Source organism: Hetaerina americana, unplaced genomic scaffold (genome assembly GCF_022747635.1).
Source record: "Hetaerina americana unplaced genomic scaffold, ioHetAmer1.1.p SCAF_5, whole genome shotgun sequence".
NCBI classification, from domain to species: Eukaryota; Metazoa; Arthropoda; class Insecta; order Odonata; family Calopterygidae; genus Hetaerina; species Hetaerina americana.
In genome coordinates, this window is record NW_027287095.1 from 10,645,146 (window position 1) to 10,664,064 (window position 18,919).

Here is an 18,919-nt window from a genome sequence, read left to right on the forward strand (position 1 = left end):
GACACCTAAAGCCATTTTGTCGGAATATTTAATCAATGTCATATTTCCTCCACTGTGAGATAAAGCCTTCCGAATTACAATAAAATAGCTTTTGAGCACCTAATATAAATAAGTCAGTAGAACCTATTAAGGATCTTAAAAATAGAAATATAAATGCCAATAAGAGTTAAACCAACAATTATTATTATTATTATTACTTTTATTATTATTATTATTGTTACAATTATGTAACAAATTAAAGTTACCTTGCAAATTCAAAACTAATATTTGCCTTGGGCAAGAGAAATTCATCGTCTTGCTTGAACCATACTCTCGACAGTGGTGTATCTTGAATAATGAAAGGGGTTGAAGGATCCTGAAAAACAAATTATACATTATTTCACAAGTGATCAGGTGGATTACAATTTTTTTCATATGAATTTTTGTTTCAATTGAGAAATCACTCAATTTTCTTTTCCAAGAGACATGTTAGCTACGAAAGTATTCAGATAAGAAACATTGAAAATGGACAATTAATTCTGCCAAGGACATTTAGCACCATTTTCAAACTAGCCTTAATTATATTATGGCTTACTTTTTATGTTATAGGCTTCATACTAATTCAGAAATTAGACACTTGGCCTTTGGGTAATAGCATAGCATTAACAGTGCCACAGACTAAATGAAATACTGTTCTGAAGAAAACAAACAAGCCATAAAAGTATTTTATCCCAGAAAATACAAACTGGTAGCAGTAGAGAGTTAAAAATGTGCGCTTACCCCTAAAATAAAGATAGAAGAATTTTATGATTTCCAGGTTCAGACAGAGTTTGAATCACTAAATAATTAAGGACCACTAGCGATGCAATACATAGGCCTTGCTATGCTCAATTTATTTCACACATAAATCCTGAGGCAATAAACTATACCTTGGTTATTACTAATACAAAGACTCTCATTATATCAGGCTTCCACTATATTTCATTTATAATAAAAGGAAAATCATCATGCACATTACTTGGGTAAAAAAAATTGAATAAATTTGCAATACATACATACAGGTTGTGATCATAAATAATGATTTAAGTGGTAGAAATAGAACTTTCAACAAGATAATCTGCTCTCTACTGGTACAACTTACATTTATATCCCTAGACAAGAGGTCAAAGCCAGTAGGAATGAATTCATTTTTTGGAGGCAATTTCAGCTTCTCACATAAATCATCCCGAGACCATTCCTGTAATGAAAAATGACAATGATTAATACTATACCAAATATGCTTACTATAAGGAAACACTTTGTTATTTAGACTGTAAATTTATCTTTTTCAATACAGACACAATTTTCAAGGAAAATATCTTTACATATTTACACAAATAAAATTAGTGTGTTGAGATACACAGTAAACTCTCAATTATCTGTGCTAATAGATGCACGATGAAGCACAGATAATTGAATGACAAGGAAACAGAAATACAAAGAAAATCTGGGTGTGATATTTATACAGAAACTCTCCCCTGACATTCTGGATGATTTATTCCAGTGTTTTAGCAATTGGGAAGTATTCTATTTTCAGCCATTTCTATAAGGGTGCAATTATAGTATTACAAGAGTGTAGAAATATTATAACGTGAAAATAGTAGAACGTATTTTCCTCAGAAATATAAACCAACCCCATAGCCAGGAAAAAACAAATGACTGGCAAAGGACGAATAAAAAAAAAAGGATTGTTAACATATTTCATATTCGTCATATGATATACTGATTTAAATAATCCAGTGCAGTAGTTAATGACTTTCATGTTGCATAATAAAACTAAGTATTTGCTCACTTTCAAGGAGAATATGGAATGCTCAGGGCTAATGAATGCAAGTGAAACAATAATGGGAAAGTGTGGAGTGTCCAAAAATATTTCAATTTAAGAATTAAATACTATTGAAAACTTTTGATTTTGTAAAATGAAAAACTTTTGAGAAAGCAGAGGAAAGGCAGTAAAAACTTGCATTTTAAAAAGAGTATATTTAAGTTTCAAAGCATTTAATTATCTTTATGACAGTAATTTAATTTAAATTTACATGTGCTAGGAGTAGAGATAATCCACAAAATGGATACTCCTCACAGCGATAATCGAGAGTTTACTGTACGTCATTAAACTCAAAAGTAGCATTTGATGACCTCACAATTGTAGGCCAATTATCACAATAATATTACAGTTGTAATATATTTTGAAAGGCCCTGGAATTTTTAATTGCTATTAACTGTAGTACAAATAACATTTTCTTCAACTGCCACATGAGACAGGCCATGAGGAAGAGAATTTTCGATTTTACTAAACACTATAAAACCATAGGTCTACATATTTACTCTACTATCAGGACCTCAAAAATGCTGGAGATAGCAACACATTCAAGGTCAAATTGTTTTTTTTTTAATTCATCCATACCAAACAACCATCAATTGGGCTCCCGGAAATGTAAGTCTATCAATGATTCATTTTTCTCATTAACAAGGGATATACAGGGCAACTGTATGATATTGATGATAGGATATGTATGAAATACTTTGGATGATAATAATGATGCTGCTGGGTTATTCATAGATCTAGGCTAAGTGTTTAATATAGCTAACCATAAATTTCTGAAATAATATCAATGCTATGCAAGGTGCAATCCAAAAGTTCTCAGGCTAATGCCATATAATGGGAATGCAAAACAGTATCAAATCATGCCATTAAGTGGCAGAAGGTATATACATAACAATGTGGAGTGGCAAATTTCAACTTGCAAGTTAATTCAGTAGCTTCTATATACTCAGTTGACCATAGATCGAACAGCCTCTCTGCAACAGTAAAATATTGGGTACTAGAGTTTAAACAAGGCCATATGAGCTGTCAAGACGAGAATCGCATTGGTCGACCAAATGAGGTGACGAAAATCCACAAAGTGATATTGGATGATGGTCAACTGAAAAAGCAAGAGTTAGCAGACATAGAAGGCATTTCAAAAAGTGCAGCACATCGCATATTAACTGAACATTTGGACATGAGAAAGCTGTGCGCAAGATGGGTGCCGCGTTTGCTCACACTCGAGCAAAACCAGTGTCGTGAAGATGTTTCAGTTGAGTGTTTAATAAGTTTCAGAGCAACTAAGCTGAATTTTTGCATTTTGAATTCATAACCATGGATGAAACATGGGTCCATTACTTCACACCCGAGACAAAAGAATAACCAAAACAATGGATTCAAAAGGGAGAAGTGGGTCCTAAGAAGGCGAAGGCTGTTTCATCTGCTGGCAAGTTCAAGGCATCGGTTTTTTGGGATGCAGGTGGGATAATTTTCATTGACTATCTTTAAAAAGGAAAAACTATCAAGGGTGAGTATTAGGCGAACTTATTGCAACGTTTGAGCAAAGAAATCAAGCAAACACGGCCGCATTTGACTAAGAAGAAAGTGTTGTTCCATCAAAACAATGCACCAGCTCAAAAATCTATTATTACAATGGCCAAAAGTCATGAATTAAAGTTTGAATTGCTGCCTCAAGCACTCTATTCGCCAGATTTAGCCCCCTCCGATTATTTTCCACTCGCAAACTTGAAAAAATGGCTCAGTGGTCAAAGATATTCCTACTTTGAAGAAGTGATGTCGGCAGTTAATGGCTATTTTGAGGAGCAACACAGTTCTTATTATAAAAAGGCTATCAAACTTATTGAACATTACAGGGAAAAGTGTGTAGAGCTGAAATGAGATGTTGAAAAATAAATACATTTTTTCCAAACTGTTTGTGTTTTCTTTGTTGGGTCGGGTACTTCTGGGATTACCCTCGTATGCATGTTTATTATTTGCCAATAATCCACCCAATGTAATCACATATTCTTTTTTCCTCATTTTGTAAGAGAACTATGGTCATCTTATTTGTTGACTTTGAAATATAAGTTTCCCTGCAGCAAACCTGTAATGAAACTAACAGCTTGAAATAATCACTTCTCAAATCTGGATGGGCAATTTTCCTTTCATTAGTCTCACCCCAGAATATGTCATTATGGTAATTTTGAAAAATTCATAGATCATTTAATTATTCCCTTTCTCATTTTAACTATTATGATACTCTACAATTTGATCATTACATTTGTAGGGGGAATTTGGTTTAAGCCAATTGTTAATACTTTACATTACACTCTAACAGTTAGCATTCTTTCATTTCCTGTAAATAATTGTAGTATGTACTCATACTCAAGATTTATCTCCCAACACAGAATTTTCTCCCTTGCGTTAAGGAAAAAAAATGTTGACTCAACTGCTCAAATACCATAATTGGATAAATCAGCCTGGATTTCTGAGCTGAAGTGGTAACCTCATGTAAGTCTCAAGAGTTCAAATTAACACTTATTACAACCTAAATAGTTAATTTACCTGGATAGTTTCTTCAGGAATTTTTTCAAGCTTGTACTTTGTTCCGTACCACTTTTCCTCTTCGGTGGCAATCGATTCAAATTTTTTGCCAACAACAGCAACCCTGTTCAATAATAGGCAATTAAATATTTGTAAAGGGGTACACAACAATTATAGTCATCCTACTTTGAATAAATGCATTTATTCTCCATTGTTTAAACATTAACCCAAACAAAAAGAAGTAACAAAAACAATCCCTTAACTCACTTTAACATAAGAGCAATTATTTCAGCTCTGTTGATCAAAAATTTACCCTATAGAAAAAAGCTGTAATAGCATGCAGTAAAAAATTATGTCCAAAATAATTCCATTTTGGGTGAAGGGACATGATAAGGCTAGACACAGGCCACCATAACCTATCTAAAATCAAATAAAGGAACATAATTTCAAGCGCAAACAAAATACAGAGCAAAATGCTAATTTTCCATTACAATGCAAGTTGAAAGTACTCACACTTGGAAAGAAATATAGAGGCCTTTTTCACATGCATTTATTTTTTCATGAATAAATAATCAATTTGTGTCCCTTCAGGTTCTTTAACAGTTTTTCAGAGAAGAAGTCAAAGAGCAATTTTTCATCATTACGAAATAAAAAGCATTTTTGACTGCATCAACAAGAGGCCAAACAATTATTTTAATCTTCACTGTCCAGCTTTCCTCATTGATATTCTACAACAATTTTTAGTTGTACGTGTATCATTACACTTATTCAGTTACACATCAGCAATAACTATGAAGTTTGATTGCCACTTGAATCAGAGCATTGCATTAGGGTACAATCACAGCGAAACTGCTGAGGATACAGTGTAGAGATGTAGTAGATTTGATATTTACCTAATGTTTTCTGGATTGATGTAACCAAGAACCATCTCAATAAGGTGTGGACGCCACCTACTGATAAGGTAGCCTCCTGAGAGCACTTCTTCCAGAGGATAATCCTGCAAGAGAAACGTGATGGAATGTTTATCTACAATATCATGAAATACAGAATTCTAACTCAATGCTAAAAAAACCTCAATTACTCATGATTTTTTCATGTTTTATCAAAACATGAGGGACATGGTAGTCCAGGGAGTGGAGCTGACTGGAGGGTTTGATTCCAGTTGATCCACCTGGAAACCCACCCAATTAGTAGTTTTTAGGGGAGGTATCCAAGAGCTAAGGTCATTTGCACCATTAGGGATTGACAGGAAAGGATGAACGGAGGAGAGAAACCCAGCATCCACATTAGCCTACTCTTAACGAAAGCAAGCCACCAAGGGGTCCGCAGCTTAACGTTCCATCCAATGGACGGCGTACTCACTCAAAGTGCCCTCCACAAAGCACCTCAAGTGGGGATCGAGGTACCACTGAAAAATATCTGCCACCTCTGGGGTTCAAACCCCTGCCCTGTGGGTGGGAAGCCAGTACGTTAGCCACCGCACCATTCCAATCCCAGGCTCTGTGATTTTTGGGGACCTTATATTCCTAGGAAACCACAGGTGGTACAGACAAAGGAATTCACCCCTTATGACCAGCCATCAGGATGATTACTGTGACTGGTTATCAAAACAACTTCCCCAACATTGTAGATTAACTGATTCAGGAACCATCATGTGATGGCAGTACCCAAACTATAGTTTAATCAATTAAAGACACAGTACAGAAACACAAAATTCAAAACATATACATCTCTAAATCTTATCATCAGCAAATCAATACAAAGACAAATTTGCTACCTACTTTCTCTAGCTACATTCTGATCTTTGGAGAATTCAGGGATAAGAGAAAAATTACAATAATTAAAATGTTTTCTAACTTCTTACCTGAAGGCTGTGAACCAAACTTGAAACATAGCTTCTTGGTGTTTCTTTATCATTGAAGCGAAAGTGCATGGTGATGATGTCTCTATATTCTTCAAAAATCCATTGCTTTGGCCCTTCTTTTTTCAGCAAATTTACATACTGAAATAAAAAATTTAAGAAATTATTGATGAATTTTTAATCATAATGTTCTCATCATAAATCAACTCCCTCCCTTCAAATTCCAACTCGCATAATAATCAGTAACAGGGATGAAATAAAATATGGGTTGAATCTCAAAAACTATTATAAAAAATGTTTCGTGGTTCAAAACAAACGATAACAGATGAAACAATTTTTCTAACTACATACAATACGTAAGAACACTTAATACAGTCTTTAATAACTGATATTAAATAGAGTCTTAAGTATATCTATGTTCAGGATTAACTCGGAATCCTTGGGTGATGTTCTCTTTTTAAGGACGCTTTTCATAGCTGGTAAGAAAAGAAGCAGCAATTTGAGTGCCAGATGGCACATAGCAACATATATTGCTCAAAATTTATGACTCCAACAGTTTTAATGAATTTCCTTTTTCAGTACCTTTTTTTCTCATTTATTATACAGGTTGATCAATAAAAGAAAATCCAAGAGATATTGCTCATAGAATCGGAAAAGTTTTCTTTTAGTAAGCCTTATCTCGCACTAGACTACTGATAAAGTTTCAGCTATATCCATCTAGTGGTTTCACTTTCATAGCCAATTTAAGCAACAAACTTCTGCTTATTTAGAAAAATGAAAAAAATTAGTTTCGTGGAGTGATTTAACACGTCTATTTTAAAGGGTTAATGCAGAAAGAGATCAAAGCCAATTAGGATGAAGTTCATGGCGCATATACTCCCAATTTGCATGAATACAATTGGGTAAATAAGTTTAAACGTGGCCGCACATCCACAAATGATGAGCATAGATCAGGACGTACAGTGGAAGTTACAACCTCCAAAACGATTGACAAAATCAAAGATAGTTTTGAGTGATCGACAAATAAAAGTTCAGAAAACTGTTAAGGCCATATTGTAAGGCACAGAGTCTTCAATTTTTCATGCAAAAATGGGTGTGAAAAAAATCTCAACAACATGGCGCCATGTATACTCTCACTGGAGAATAAATACATTCGCCTGGTTGATTCGGAGACTGGTTTGGCACTTTTCCATCACAATCCTAATGACTTTCTGCATTCTTACTGTGGACAAAACATGAACACACTTACACTCCTTAACAAAGGAACAGTCAGAACATGTGGGTTTCTAAAGGCGATCCAGTGGAAAAGAAGGCAAAGACAATGAAATTAGCTGACAAAGTAATGACCACAGTTTTTTTGGGATTCATGCGGAATTATCAATATCAATTACTTGCAATGAGGAAAAACGATAAATGGAGAGTAGTATGCATCTTTATTGCACAGCTTGATCAAAGAAATCAAGAAAAATATTCTATTCCATCACGACAATGTACCAGTGTACAGCTGTGCAGTTTTGATGGCATAAATTGTGGAATTGCATTTGAAATTATTATAAAATCTACCATATTCATCAGACATGGTCCTTAGTGATTTGTTTTAATTTCTAAATTTGAAAGAAAAGCCTAGACAGAAAACGATTCATGTTGATGAGGAAGTCATCATCAACACGGAGGCCTATTTTAAGACTTCCCAAATCCTTCATTTTGGATAGCTTAAAAAAAAGTTGGAAAATCACCAGGAAAAGTGCACAAAGCTAAAAGGGGATTAAATTGAAAAATAAAAAAACTACCAAAAATAGTTGTTCTCTTTTCCCCAAGTACTTATTCAACGACCCATGCATTTGTGAAGGGACTCTACGATTACACATCATGTACATGTAAATGAGTCAATGTGATAACAGGTATTGATGTAGTAAATCTTGCACTTTTGTTTCTATTATCAACTGAAATGAGAAATGATAAGATTTGACACACCTAGGCCTAAATTTTGTTCATTGTCAACTAATCACCTGATTTTGTAATGTATTAGACAATTTGATATTCATAAAATATGCAGATTGAAAAAGGAAGGCAAAAATGGAATTAAAGGAACGTATCATATTTGCACTGATGAAATCATTGAATGCCATCAGTCAGAGCAACTTAAAGTATAATCAGTAAGAACATTGGTATCTCCAAGAGATAATCATGGACTAAGCAGGCAAAATTTGTAAGAAACAATTTCCATTACAGCTCAGTTTGGTGGGCCATTGCTGTGAAACCAATCAATTTTGTTTATGACTTCACTATGATGTAGTGTTAATTCAAAAGGATTAAAAAATAAATATATTAGCTGAGCTCTGCCACTTAAATGTTGATAACATAATTGGTAAGCGTAATATTTTGGTGCAACTATCCAATTATCATGCTCTCCAGTAACTGAGTACATATTTTCATTAAAAAGACTGTGGCTTGGGAAAAGTTTAATGATTATAAAACATGAAAATGGTTGTGGGACTAAAACAATTCGAAAAAAGTGTAAGACTTTACATAAGTACAATGTAGAATAGTTATCTCTACAGCATTTATGGGGAGAATGCTGGGAAAGCCAGGCATAGGGGAGAAGGTAAAGACTACGTTGAAATTGAAGGAGATTTACCATACACAAGGCAGAGAAAATGAATTAATTTAAAATGTATCATGAACACTAAGGGTACTTAGTGGGTTGCTAGGCAAAGTTCTTTAAGTGCAGTAATGAGTAATACCTGGGTTCAACAAAAATCTACCCTAATAGACTACACCTAATAATAACATCACCAACCTGAAAAACTAATTTCACAATGTCATCAACATGGTCAATTCCTTCTTCTGTGAGATCAACATTGATACCAAAGAAACCAAATCCACGAGCAGCTGTACGCGTCCCACCAATAAGACTATTGCACCATCCTTGAGCACGCAGCGCAGACAATAGGCTTCCTGGTCCTTCATGTCCAAAGAGATGGCTGAGATAGTGCCCAGGCTGTAATGAAGAAGAGGAAAATTTGCACATAGAAAAATATGCACAGCTAATTGTTACCTTGGTACAACAGGAGGCAATATACATGAATTTAAAAATTTGTAAGCACACAAGAAATCATTGCCCTTCTTGGTCTACAGCGGACTATCTGAAGGATTTTGATGAAGCAAGGGCATTTTAAATTGTATTCAATTAAGGGTCCTATTTAATATCTATCTCACATTTATGTGTTAAAAATGCAGATTAAATTGAAAAAAATATAGCTGTTATTAAAGGAATAAGATATTACAATAAAGTTCTCAATAATGCTCATAGCACTGCATCAGGTTTTAAGAACTAGCAATCAGATCATGATAAAAAAAACAAAAATGAGTGTGAAGAATTCAAAATACCAAACGTACATTATTGAATAATATTAAGTAGTACCACTAAGTTCATAAAAAAATTAAAAATAAGGTAGTTTCCCACTTCAAAGAGCATTGAACTGGATTTTTTGGAATAGTTAGAACATAAGGCTAGCAATTTGGAAATGAATAGAAATAATGGAAAACAAGAAAGCTAAGTTTTTATTTTAAAGTGAATTTAAACAGTCAATTTTCACTGCCAGGCTTCCAGCAGCCATTTTGATGATGTGTTAGGGATTGTATTTCCATTTGTCAACTGTTATAAATTTTGTCAAATCATTTCACTAAGAGATTTAAAAGGCTTTAGCTTCTCATTTTGTTAGAGCAACCTTGGACAATATGCATAAGATATATGTGACCATGGCAGAGGATTTTATTTAAGGAAATGTGACCTACGAAATTGTTATAATAACCTTCAATCTGAAGTTAATATGGTAAACACTTTATTAACTGCAAGTATCCAAACAATAACTAATATGTTTATAACTCAATTTCATCTTAACACATGCCAGTGTATTCTAATATTACTGATGCTGAAATAGTCTGCATTGCAATAGCAACACGTATTTTTTTTATTCAATGACTGATAAGGTCTATTATTATTGCTTCAAATATCTCTGGTTCATGCTAAAAACCAATCGGATGGCTCTGCTGCCAGGAGGTGGGAGTGATGCTGCTATGACCAACAGATCATTCTCAACGTTGCCAACTGTACCAATTTACTGATGCAAATGGTGGATGAGATCACCCCTTGATTACCTTTATACTTCATAACATTCCAGGAAAATCTTGCGAGAAAATAAACCAATGAATCGTATGAAGAGTTACATACAAGTCAACGAGCCAATGCCATGGTCACTAAAACAATAGGAATGTCTTGGTTGCCAATATTTTCATGGTGAGGTTTCACCATAGAAATTTACACCAGCTAATACAGGCAGAGGGTTGTCCAGAGAAATTGTCCCAAGTTGACATTTATTCACAAGTAGTAGTAGTAGTTTTGAGGGGAGGCGACCGACAGCTAAGGTCATTTGCACCATAGGGGATGGACAGGAAAGGAAGAAGGGTGGAGAGAAACCCGGCGTCGGCATTAGCCTACTCTTTACAAAAGGCGCCAAGGGGTCCGCAGTTTAACGTCCCATCCGACGGACGGCGTACTCACTCAAAGTGCCCTCCACAAAGCACCTCAAGTAGGGATCGAGATACCTCTGAAAAATATTCAACACTGCCGGGTTTCTTGGGCATTGGATACTCCTCCACTCATGCATTACTTATTTAACGGATAAATGCACATTTCAAGGTGATTAATACCCTTCCATTAAGACACCTGAAAGTCTTAATTTATTTATTTTTCATGAAATGAGGACCACAATGAATTTTTTCACTGAAGTTCTATACTCATAATGGCTAGTTTCATGACTGTAAAATATTTTGAAATAAATTGAAGATTTTCTTTTCATTTGCAAGAAAATCTTATCATGCTGAGAACGGACAAAAAATAATGCCTTTGATTAATTTTCCTCAAAATCAAATACTTAGCTACATGCAACCTATGGTTTCAGGCTTAACTTTGTGGAAATCCAATATCACGGAAGTAAAATTGTTTCTTTATGCTTCAGTGACTTAGCTACATATTTTACTCTACCCTAGCTGCTAATCATTGCAGGTTGTAAACATGGCTGTTTTAACAACATTATTTGGCAGTTTTTGGAGAAGAAGACTAATGCTTGACGATCAGGTGCTTTGAAAACATACAGATGAGATGGTATCATTGATTGTGATTTGTAGGAGGACATTCGAGACATTTTTTCTATTGGAACATAGAATAATTGAATACATTATCTGACAATCACCACCTTAAATTGCATGTGAAAATGCAATAATTTCTGGACCTAGATATCTAAAACAGGGGTTGCGGTAGTCCAGAGGTAGAGCATTTGACTAATGATCAGAGGGCCCGGGTTTGAGTCCCGAGCCACCCTCTTTCATCACCCTCAGCTCCTTCTTAAGTATGTGATTTTTTAAAACTATAACGAGGCAAGGCATCACACTAATTACCCCAGATTTGTAGTATTCATGTAGGTCTGGTATAGGAAATGAGATGCTTAAATTACGGAAATCTTTGACAGGCACAACATATCCCTTCATTTTAAGTTGCTCTGGTCCCAAAGGATGCTCTGTCCAGGATGGAGACACAACATTCTTGTTTTTCACATTGGAGAAAAGGGGTACCACCATTTTCTCCAGTTCATCCAAACTTTCTGCCAGATAAAAAAACAGCATAAGTCATCACACATAAAGCAATATGCATACATTAAGTCTATACAAGCCTTGAACCTACCTTTACCTAACACAGCTAATGCCATTATATTGGATGAGTACCATTTTTCATGAAACTTTAACAGTTCTTCACGAACATTGATACCTTTAGCTTTGGGTATTGTGTCCAAAGTTTGTTTGTTGCCTGTATACGAGAAAGGAACAGATTGTAATAACTGACATTCTCCAAAATTATAATCCACCAAACTTTCTTACATTAGGAAAATGAAATAAATAGAGCAATGAAGTGACTAACCAATTCCAAACTTGTTGAAATCGTGATCCTTTTTGGATGTGGATTTTTCTAATTGGTCAAGCCTCCAGGAGTCATTTGGGAGATTCTTTTCATGCTCTGAATGAACAGCATTCACTTCCCGATCAGTGGCACTTTCAGTGAATAATGGTGCAAGAAAAAATTGGGCAAACCTGTAAAAGAGAACAATAATTCTTCATGAAAATAATAATTCAATGTAAAATCATACCTTGAATTCTAAACAATATGCAACTGTATATACATATACGCAGAGGAGAGACAGATGTTTCATCAAACAGTAATCTCTTCTCTAGAAAACCCATTAACACTCAAGATGGTAGGATAATTTTTAGCATGTAGGCTGTGGTGATGGGTCTGACCAAAGCAAGAGCTATTTCTTGTCTTTTAGTTGAATTATCCAAGAGTCGGGTAAGTTGTTAGTAAAATTAAATATTGGTAAATTTTTGTTGAAAAAATTTATTATAAAATGCATTAATATTAAATTATTTGTTTTAAATCTGCTGTAATTGATTAATTGTTTACAATAAAATATTTTCAATTCATCAATTTAATACATAGTTAAATCAAATATTGAGAAAAATATAAAAAGATAGTTACTCTTTGAACCATTATAAACAGAGTAACATTTCCCTGAACATGGGGGTTTGATTCCACCATGGTACAACCTTGCACAAACAAAATTTGAGGAATTACTAGTCTTATGGAAATGAATGAGTTACATTCCATGTTTGGTAAAGTATATGTACATCTTAGGAATTCCCACTAGGCCAACTTTGAATTTTATAGTTTTCCCTTAACACTGCTGAAATGCTTGCGTAATTGTTACAAATGCAGTTCCTTGTATGCTCATCAGCCTGTCCTATTCCCAATGCCCTCCATTTAGGGGCATCTTTGCAGTAATCAGATGTTACCCACCGCCCTCCTTCCTAACCGCTTAAGCTGAAGGGTGGACCCATAGCTGGAAGACCACAAGATATTTGGAAAGACAAGTATGGAACAAAGGGTGTAGAGAAGGGCGTAGATGTATATAGTTAGTACTCAAGTTGCTCTAATTTCAAAATTTAATAATAGCTATTTTAATATTTGATAACTTAACCTGCTCTTATGGTAAGTACAGTTATTTTAGCGCACCATTGCATATTGTCCAGGAAATTTGCAACTACCTTTTAAGTTTGCAGAATTATTAAAAGAGGTGATTTGAGTATCTATTTTTTGGGCTTACATTATTATTTTTACTGTAGTAATTCATACAAATTGTTTATCCCAATTTACAAGTGATCACCTAAAAAAAATTTAACGCTAAAAATTTATTAAGACAAACTTATGGTAATAAAAAGGGATTTCTATTTTCAAATATGTAATTTTATCAGGCATTTCATTATTTTCTTGCCATGTACACTACCAACTTTTGCTAAACTAATTAATTTAATTTATATTGATAAATGCTGATAATTGTATCATTTAAATTAGTAAAATTACTAATCATAGTATTCCATTGTGACATCAATTCGGAATGGCAAATAGATTACACCTGGGGTTCTCATTTAGTTCATGGGTAGTGACCTAACACCCCATGCCCTTGCAGGGTATTATGTACATGTACGTGTGAGAGGTCTTTGGTAGCCCAGAGGTAATGGAAGGAGGAAACTGTTAGGCACAGGAAAGGAGAAAGGGTCTTTGGAGGTGGACACCAGGCAGTTGGCAAAGGTAAGGTCATAGATACCTCAGAATAAAGAGGAACTATAGAAAGATAACTTGATGAGTGTAGCCATATTTCCCCTTCTTTGGGGTGTTCTTGTGCATTTAAGTGTTTTGATGTGACTGATGGACTACTTGGTGGGTCACTGCCAAGAGAGTAGTCCTTGCAAACCTAGTTTATGTGTGTGACTGGAAATTGTTAGTGCAGATGGAGCATGTGCACACATCTACATTAGTGTTTTGTTTATTACTTTCATTTTCTAATTGATTTATATATGATTGGTTGGTCACTAGCATACAAATTTCTCTTAGCAAACCCTAAGTGCATACGTGATTGCGACTCAGAGGGGTCACTATGCTACAAAAACATGAGTGAGAGAATACATACAACTTTTTCAAACACTTTTATCTTCCCCTTTTATATTCATTAAATATGATCAACAGGTTACTTATGTAGGTGTTCCTCTTTGCAAGCCCAGAGTGCATCTGTGATTTTGACTCACAAGGGTCACTGTGTTCCACAAACCCAAAGGGTGGTGTGCATACAATTTTTCTGTGATTTTTTATCCTTGTTCACATTCCTTTGCCCTTTCTTCTCCCACAGATTGCAGCCTAGGGCAATTATGCCAACCACATACTTGAGGGCATCATCAAGAGGGATCTGATTTAAGCTATTCTCTGCCTGAGGGCAAATTCTTCATATGCTCATCACAAAGAGTGAGTGCGCAACAGCTTATTCTATATTTTCATCCACTGGCATTGAACAAAAATTTCTCACTTTGAACATACTTTCACAATAGAATTTTTCCATTTCTTTGATTTATTATTTGTTAATACATCCTACATTTCTGTAATTAATCACTCCATTTAAATGAGTTAGATAGTAAAAAAAATATGAGTATGAATCAGAGACCAAGAGTAGGGCAGGAAAATGATAAGAGGCATTGGAGGTTTGTGCACTGACTGCCCAGCCCTATCTAAAAGTGAGACCATAGAGGAGTTCCCCTTCTTCCTTGGCATCAGTTTATCAGGAGCGGCACTGTGGCTCCTAATGGTTTTCCCAATGCAGTCAGTCTGAGCCAATCCTCAAGAACAAAAGGGAGAATTTGAATTCAAAAGAGTTGGAGAATGGATTCGCTCATGGGTAGATGGAAAAGTATCACACAATGTCAACGTGGTATATTATCCAACAGACGTTGAATGCTTTCTTTTCTCGTAACATGGAGCTCATATCCAAAAATATTTACCTTCTTAATTTTAAGGGCAGAAATATGATGTCTCGACAAAACATAACAGGACTCATTGAGTTTACAATTTCTACAATGATAGCCCCAGCATCACTCCATACTACAACAAAAAATTAGGTAAAATCTAGAAATAAACCAAAAGAATCTTAAAATGAAAGAGATTTCTGACATTTTTCAAGGAGTTTTCCAAGTTTTTAATGCCTGCGGACACTATGGTGTGCTTCTCATCTTATGAGTTGTGAACACCTTGTCATAAAACATCCATGAAAACTCTTCCATAACATAATTGCGGCTTTAACATGTCAGGTAATGCCACACTCTCCTGTTTTTGCATTGTAAGCATCACTGTTTGACACTAGTGGAAAAAATTACCATTGAGTGTTGTTTGTTTAAAAAACATGGAAACATTCTGTTTCAGGTTTTGAAGGGCATAGTGAAGTCTGGGATTAGAATTTATAAGTTTCCCGTATTACCATCAAAGAACAATCCTTCTGCTACTCATATCAATAATGGCACTTAAGTATGTATGCACACATATCTATGCACATGTATGTATGCTGACACTTACGTACATTGACACTGTATGGCATATTTAAATAGGACTGTAGTTATCTCAATAGTTTCAGCCTCAACTTTGTGGAAGTTCATTTTAATAAATGAAAAAGAAAAACTTTGTTCCAATCCATCACTTTATTTCAGGTACAACTAGTTTTGATGCTACGGCGTCATCCTCAGGTACAAAGTTTAAAGTCACAATCATTGCATCTATACCCTCTTCAAGAAAGGGTGGGGGAGTTGTGGGAAGAGGGGGCGGGGAGGGGAGTACGGGGGTAGGTACGAAGGAATGTGGGAGAGGGTAGGAAAAACTAGGAAAAGCGTTAGTGAGCGGAGGGGATTGGAAGGTGGGTTAAGAAAGAGAAAATTTCGTTGGTCGGTTTACTTTGAGTCAGTGGCTAATGGGGATAAAGGTACGGGTTAGGAGTCAATGGGAGTTTTGTGAAAGTCAATGGGGGAAGGGATTAGAGGTTCTGTTTTTCTGTTATTGCTAGGGAGGCTTCCAGGAGAGGTGATACGTTCTCAAACAGAATGTCATTGAGTAAAGGATGTTTCTTCATTGTTCTCCGGATCTCCAACTCTTCCTTCTTGTCCATCCTCCTCCCTTTTTCTTCACGATGTAGAATTTTGGGGATGAAATCACTGGTGTGATTTTCCTCCCACAGGTGTTTGGCAAAGTGGGATTGGGCGAGGTTACACTACTTGTAGCACCTCTTGTGTTCCTCCGCTCTTGTCCACACCGCTCGACCACTCTGCCCGATGTACCTCGCACTGCCATCCCCGCAAACCATTTCATATATCCCACTATTTTCCAGTGGCTCAACTTTATCTTTAGTTTTATTTATGAACATTTTTATATTTTGTTTGTTGAAGAAAGCAACTCTGAATTTGTCTTTCGGGAACAATTTGCTAATTTTTTCCGACGGGACACCATAATAGGGCAATTTTACCCACTTAAGTTTTTCCTTAACAGTTTTCCCTGAATTGTAAAGTAGCCGTTGGGCTCTTATGGAGCGTTTATTGCCGAGCATTTTGTCCACCATTTTTTCACTGTAGCCATTTGTAGTTGCTATAGATTTGATTGTCACCAATTCCTCGTTAAATTTTCCTATCGAGAGGGGAATATTAAGTAGATTATCCGCATTCCACTTCCTACTGAATAGACCCAATCCGACTTTGCCAAACACCTGTGGGAGGAAAATCACACCAGTGTTTTCATCCCCAAAATTCTACATCGTGAAGAAAAAGGGAGGAGGATGGACAAGAAGGAAGAGTTGGAGATCCGGAGAACAATGAAGAAACATCCTTTACTCAATGACATTCTGTTTGAGAACGTATCACCTCTCCTGGAAGCCTCCTAGCAATAACAGAAAAACAGAACCTCTAATCCCTTCCCCCATTGACTTTCCCAAAACTCCCATTGACTCCTATCCCGTACCTTTATCCCCATTAGCCACTGACTCAAAGTAAACCGACCAACGAAATTTTCCCCTTTCTTAACCCACCTTCCGATCCCCCCCGCTCACTAACGCTTTTCCTGGTTTTTCCTACCCTCTCCCACATTCCTTCGTACCTACCCCCGTACTCCCCTCCCCGCCCCCTCTTCCCACAACTCCCCCACCCTTTCTTGAAGAGGGTATATATACAATGATTGTGACTTTAAACTTTGTACCTGAGGATGACGCCGTAGCGTCGAAACTAGTTGTACCTGAAATAAAGTGGTGGATTGGAACAAAGTTTTTCTTTTTCATTTATTAGGACTGTAGTATACGTATGACATATCTTGCAGTCTCAGCAGCAGAAAACATTTATTCCATTCTGGCCTCCTACCACCCCTGACTCCCAAGCAAATTGAACATTCATTCAATATGATTTTACCAATTTCTTTAAGTTTCTAGTAGTACAACATAAGTATATAACCTTATAAAATCTCCTATTATTATTTGCATGTAACATCTCCATCAGTTCTGGACAGCTTCGGGGAACTAGTTCTTGTCAGGCTATTGATTTCCTTTTGAAACACATTATATACTCCCAATTTAGCTATATTTGACACTATAAATGTTATAGACTCATTTACTGTTCAACATGAGCCCACATTGTTCTAACTTTCTGTTTTTTAGGCAGCATCTCATAAATATTTATCATGGCTACCATAAAATGCAGAATTTTCAGAAATTAATAAGAGAGATCCTCGTCAAGGCAAATGATTTTTACATCTTGAAAATCCTGTGTTTGAATGCATGTTAGCAGATGACTCCATAAAAAAGTTACTTTCACGACATCTCCTGCAATTCTGTGAAGGTTACCATAAGTCAAATTTCCCAAAACCGCTTTAAAACTACAGAGATTTTTACTGGTGGGCACAGAACTTCTTAATATAGAAATGGTAAAGTACCCCCTGAATATTAGCAATTACAAGAAATTGAATTGATACTATTGAGTACTTGCATCATTTTTGTAAGTTATCCCTCTGCATGAATTCAGTTTCCTCAGAAAAAAGGATCACTGCTATCGGAAGAGGAGTATTTTGTCATTGATATAGGAGAAGAACATTTTGGTGCCATTGGATAGTTTATGATGTACCTTACTTTGCTAAAATAATGGTACACCTAGACTTACATGAGAAAAAATTTGTTTTAATTTAAAATAATGACAAAAAAATGAAATAGTGATATATAGCGTATGGCAGTGAAATCTGGACAAATGGAACTTTTGTTGTTTATATTTTTGTTGTATATGTATTTTTTTTAAATACAAATGAAAATCCTTTTACATTCAATTAGTGCTGCTATCTGTCAAGAGGAACATTACTCAATGTAACCCCCTTCAACTGTAATGACCACATCCAATCTTGCCCTGAATCGATCGCACGCACTCTTCAAAACAGCGCTGTCCATATTCGTGAATGCTGTTACAATAGCATTGCGTAGAGATGCAACATTAGGGTGCCTCGTCTTATTGGTAACTCTTTCGACTATGCTGTAAACATAACAGTCGAAGGGGTTCAAGTCCAGGCTATTCAGGGTACAGAACTCCTTTGACCCGAACATTTCAATGCTTATTGAAATGTAATGAAATAATTGACTTTGTAATTCCACACACTTTATTTAAAAACACACGACCCAGGTTTCGACGTTGAACGTCATCATCAGGTGGTCCTCATAGAAGCACGCTGGCTATATATACCTTCTGAT

General features: G+C 35.6%; 1 protein-coding gene across 1 annotated transcript in view; it reads right to left on the reverse strand.

The window, feature by feature from the left end:
* The window catches only part of Ide (Insulin degrading metalloproteinase), a 42,476-nt gene that overhangs the window by 18,993 nt on the left and 4,564 nt on the right, over nucleotides 1-18,919 (reverse strand). The window contains 9 exon segments of the mRNA XM_071592931.1: nucleotides 246-355; nucleotides 1,121-1,216; nucleotides 4,388-4,490; nucleotides 5,260-5,363; nucleotides 6,231-6,368; nucleotides 9,028-9,228; nucleotides 11,688-11,890; nucleotides 11,971-12,093; nucleotides 12,205-12,374. Coding sequence (XP_071449032.1) covers nucleotides 246-355; nucleotides 1,121-1,216; nucleotides 4,388-4,490; nucleotides 5,260-5,363; nucleotides 6,231-6,368; nucleotides 9,028-9,228; nucleotides 11,688-11,890; nucleotides 11,971-12,093; nucleotides 12,205-12,374 — 1,248 coding nt within the window.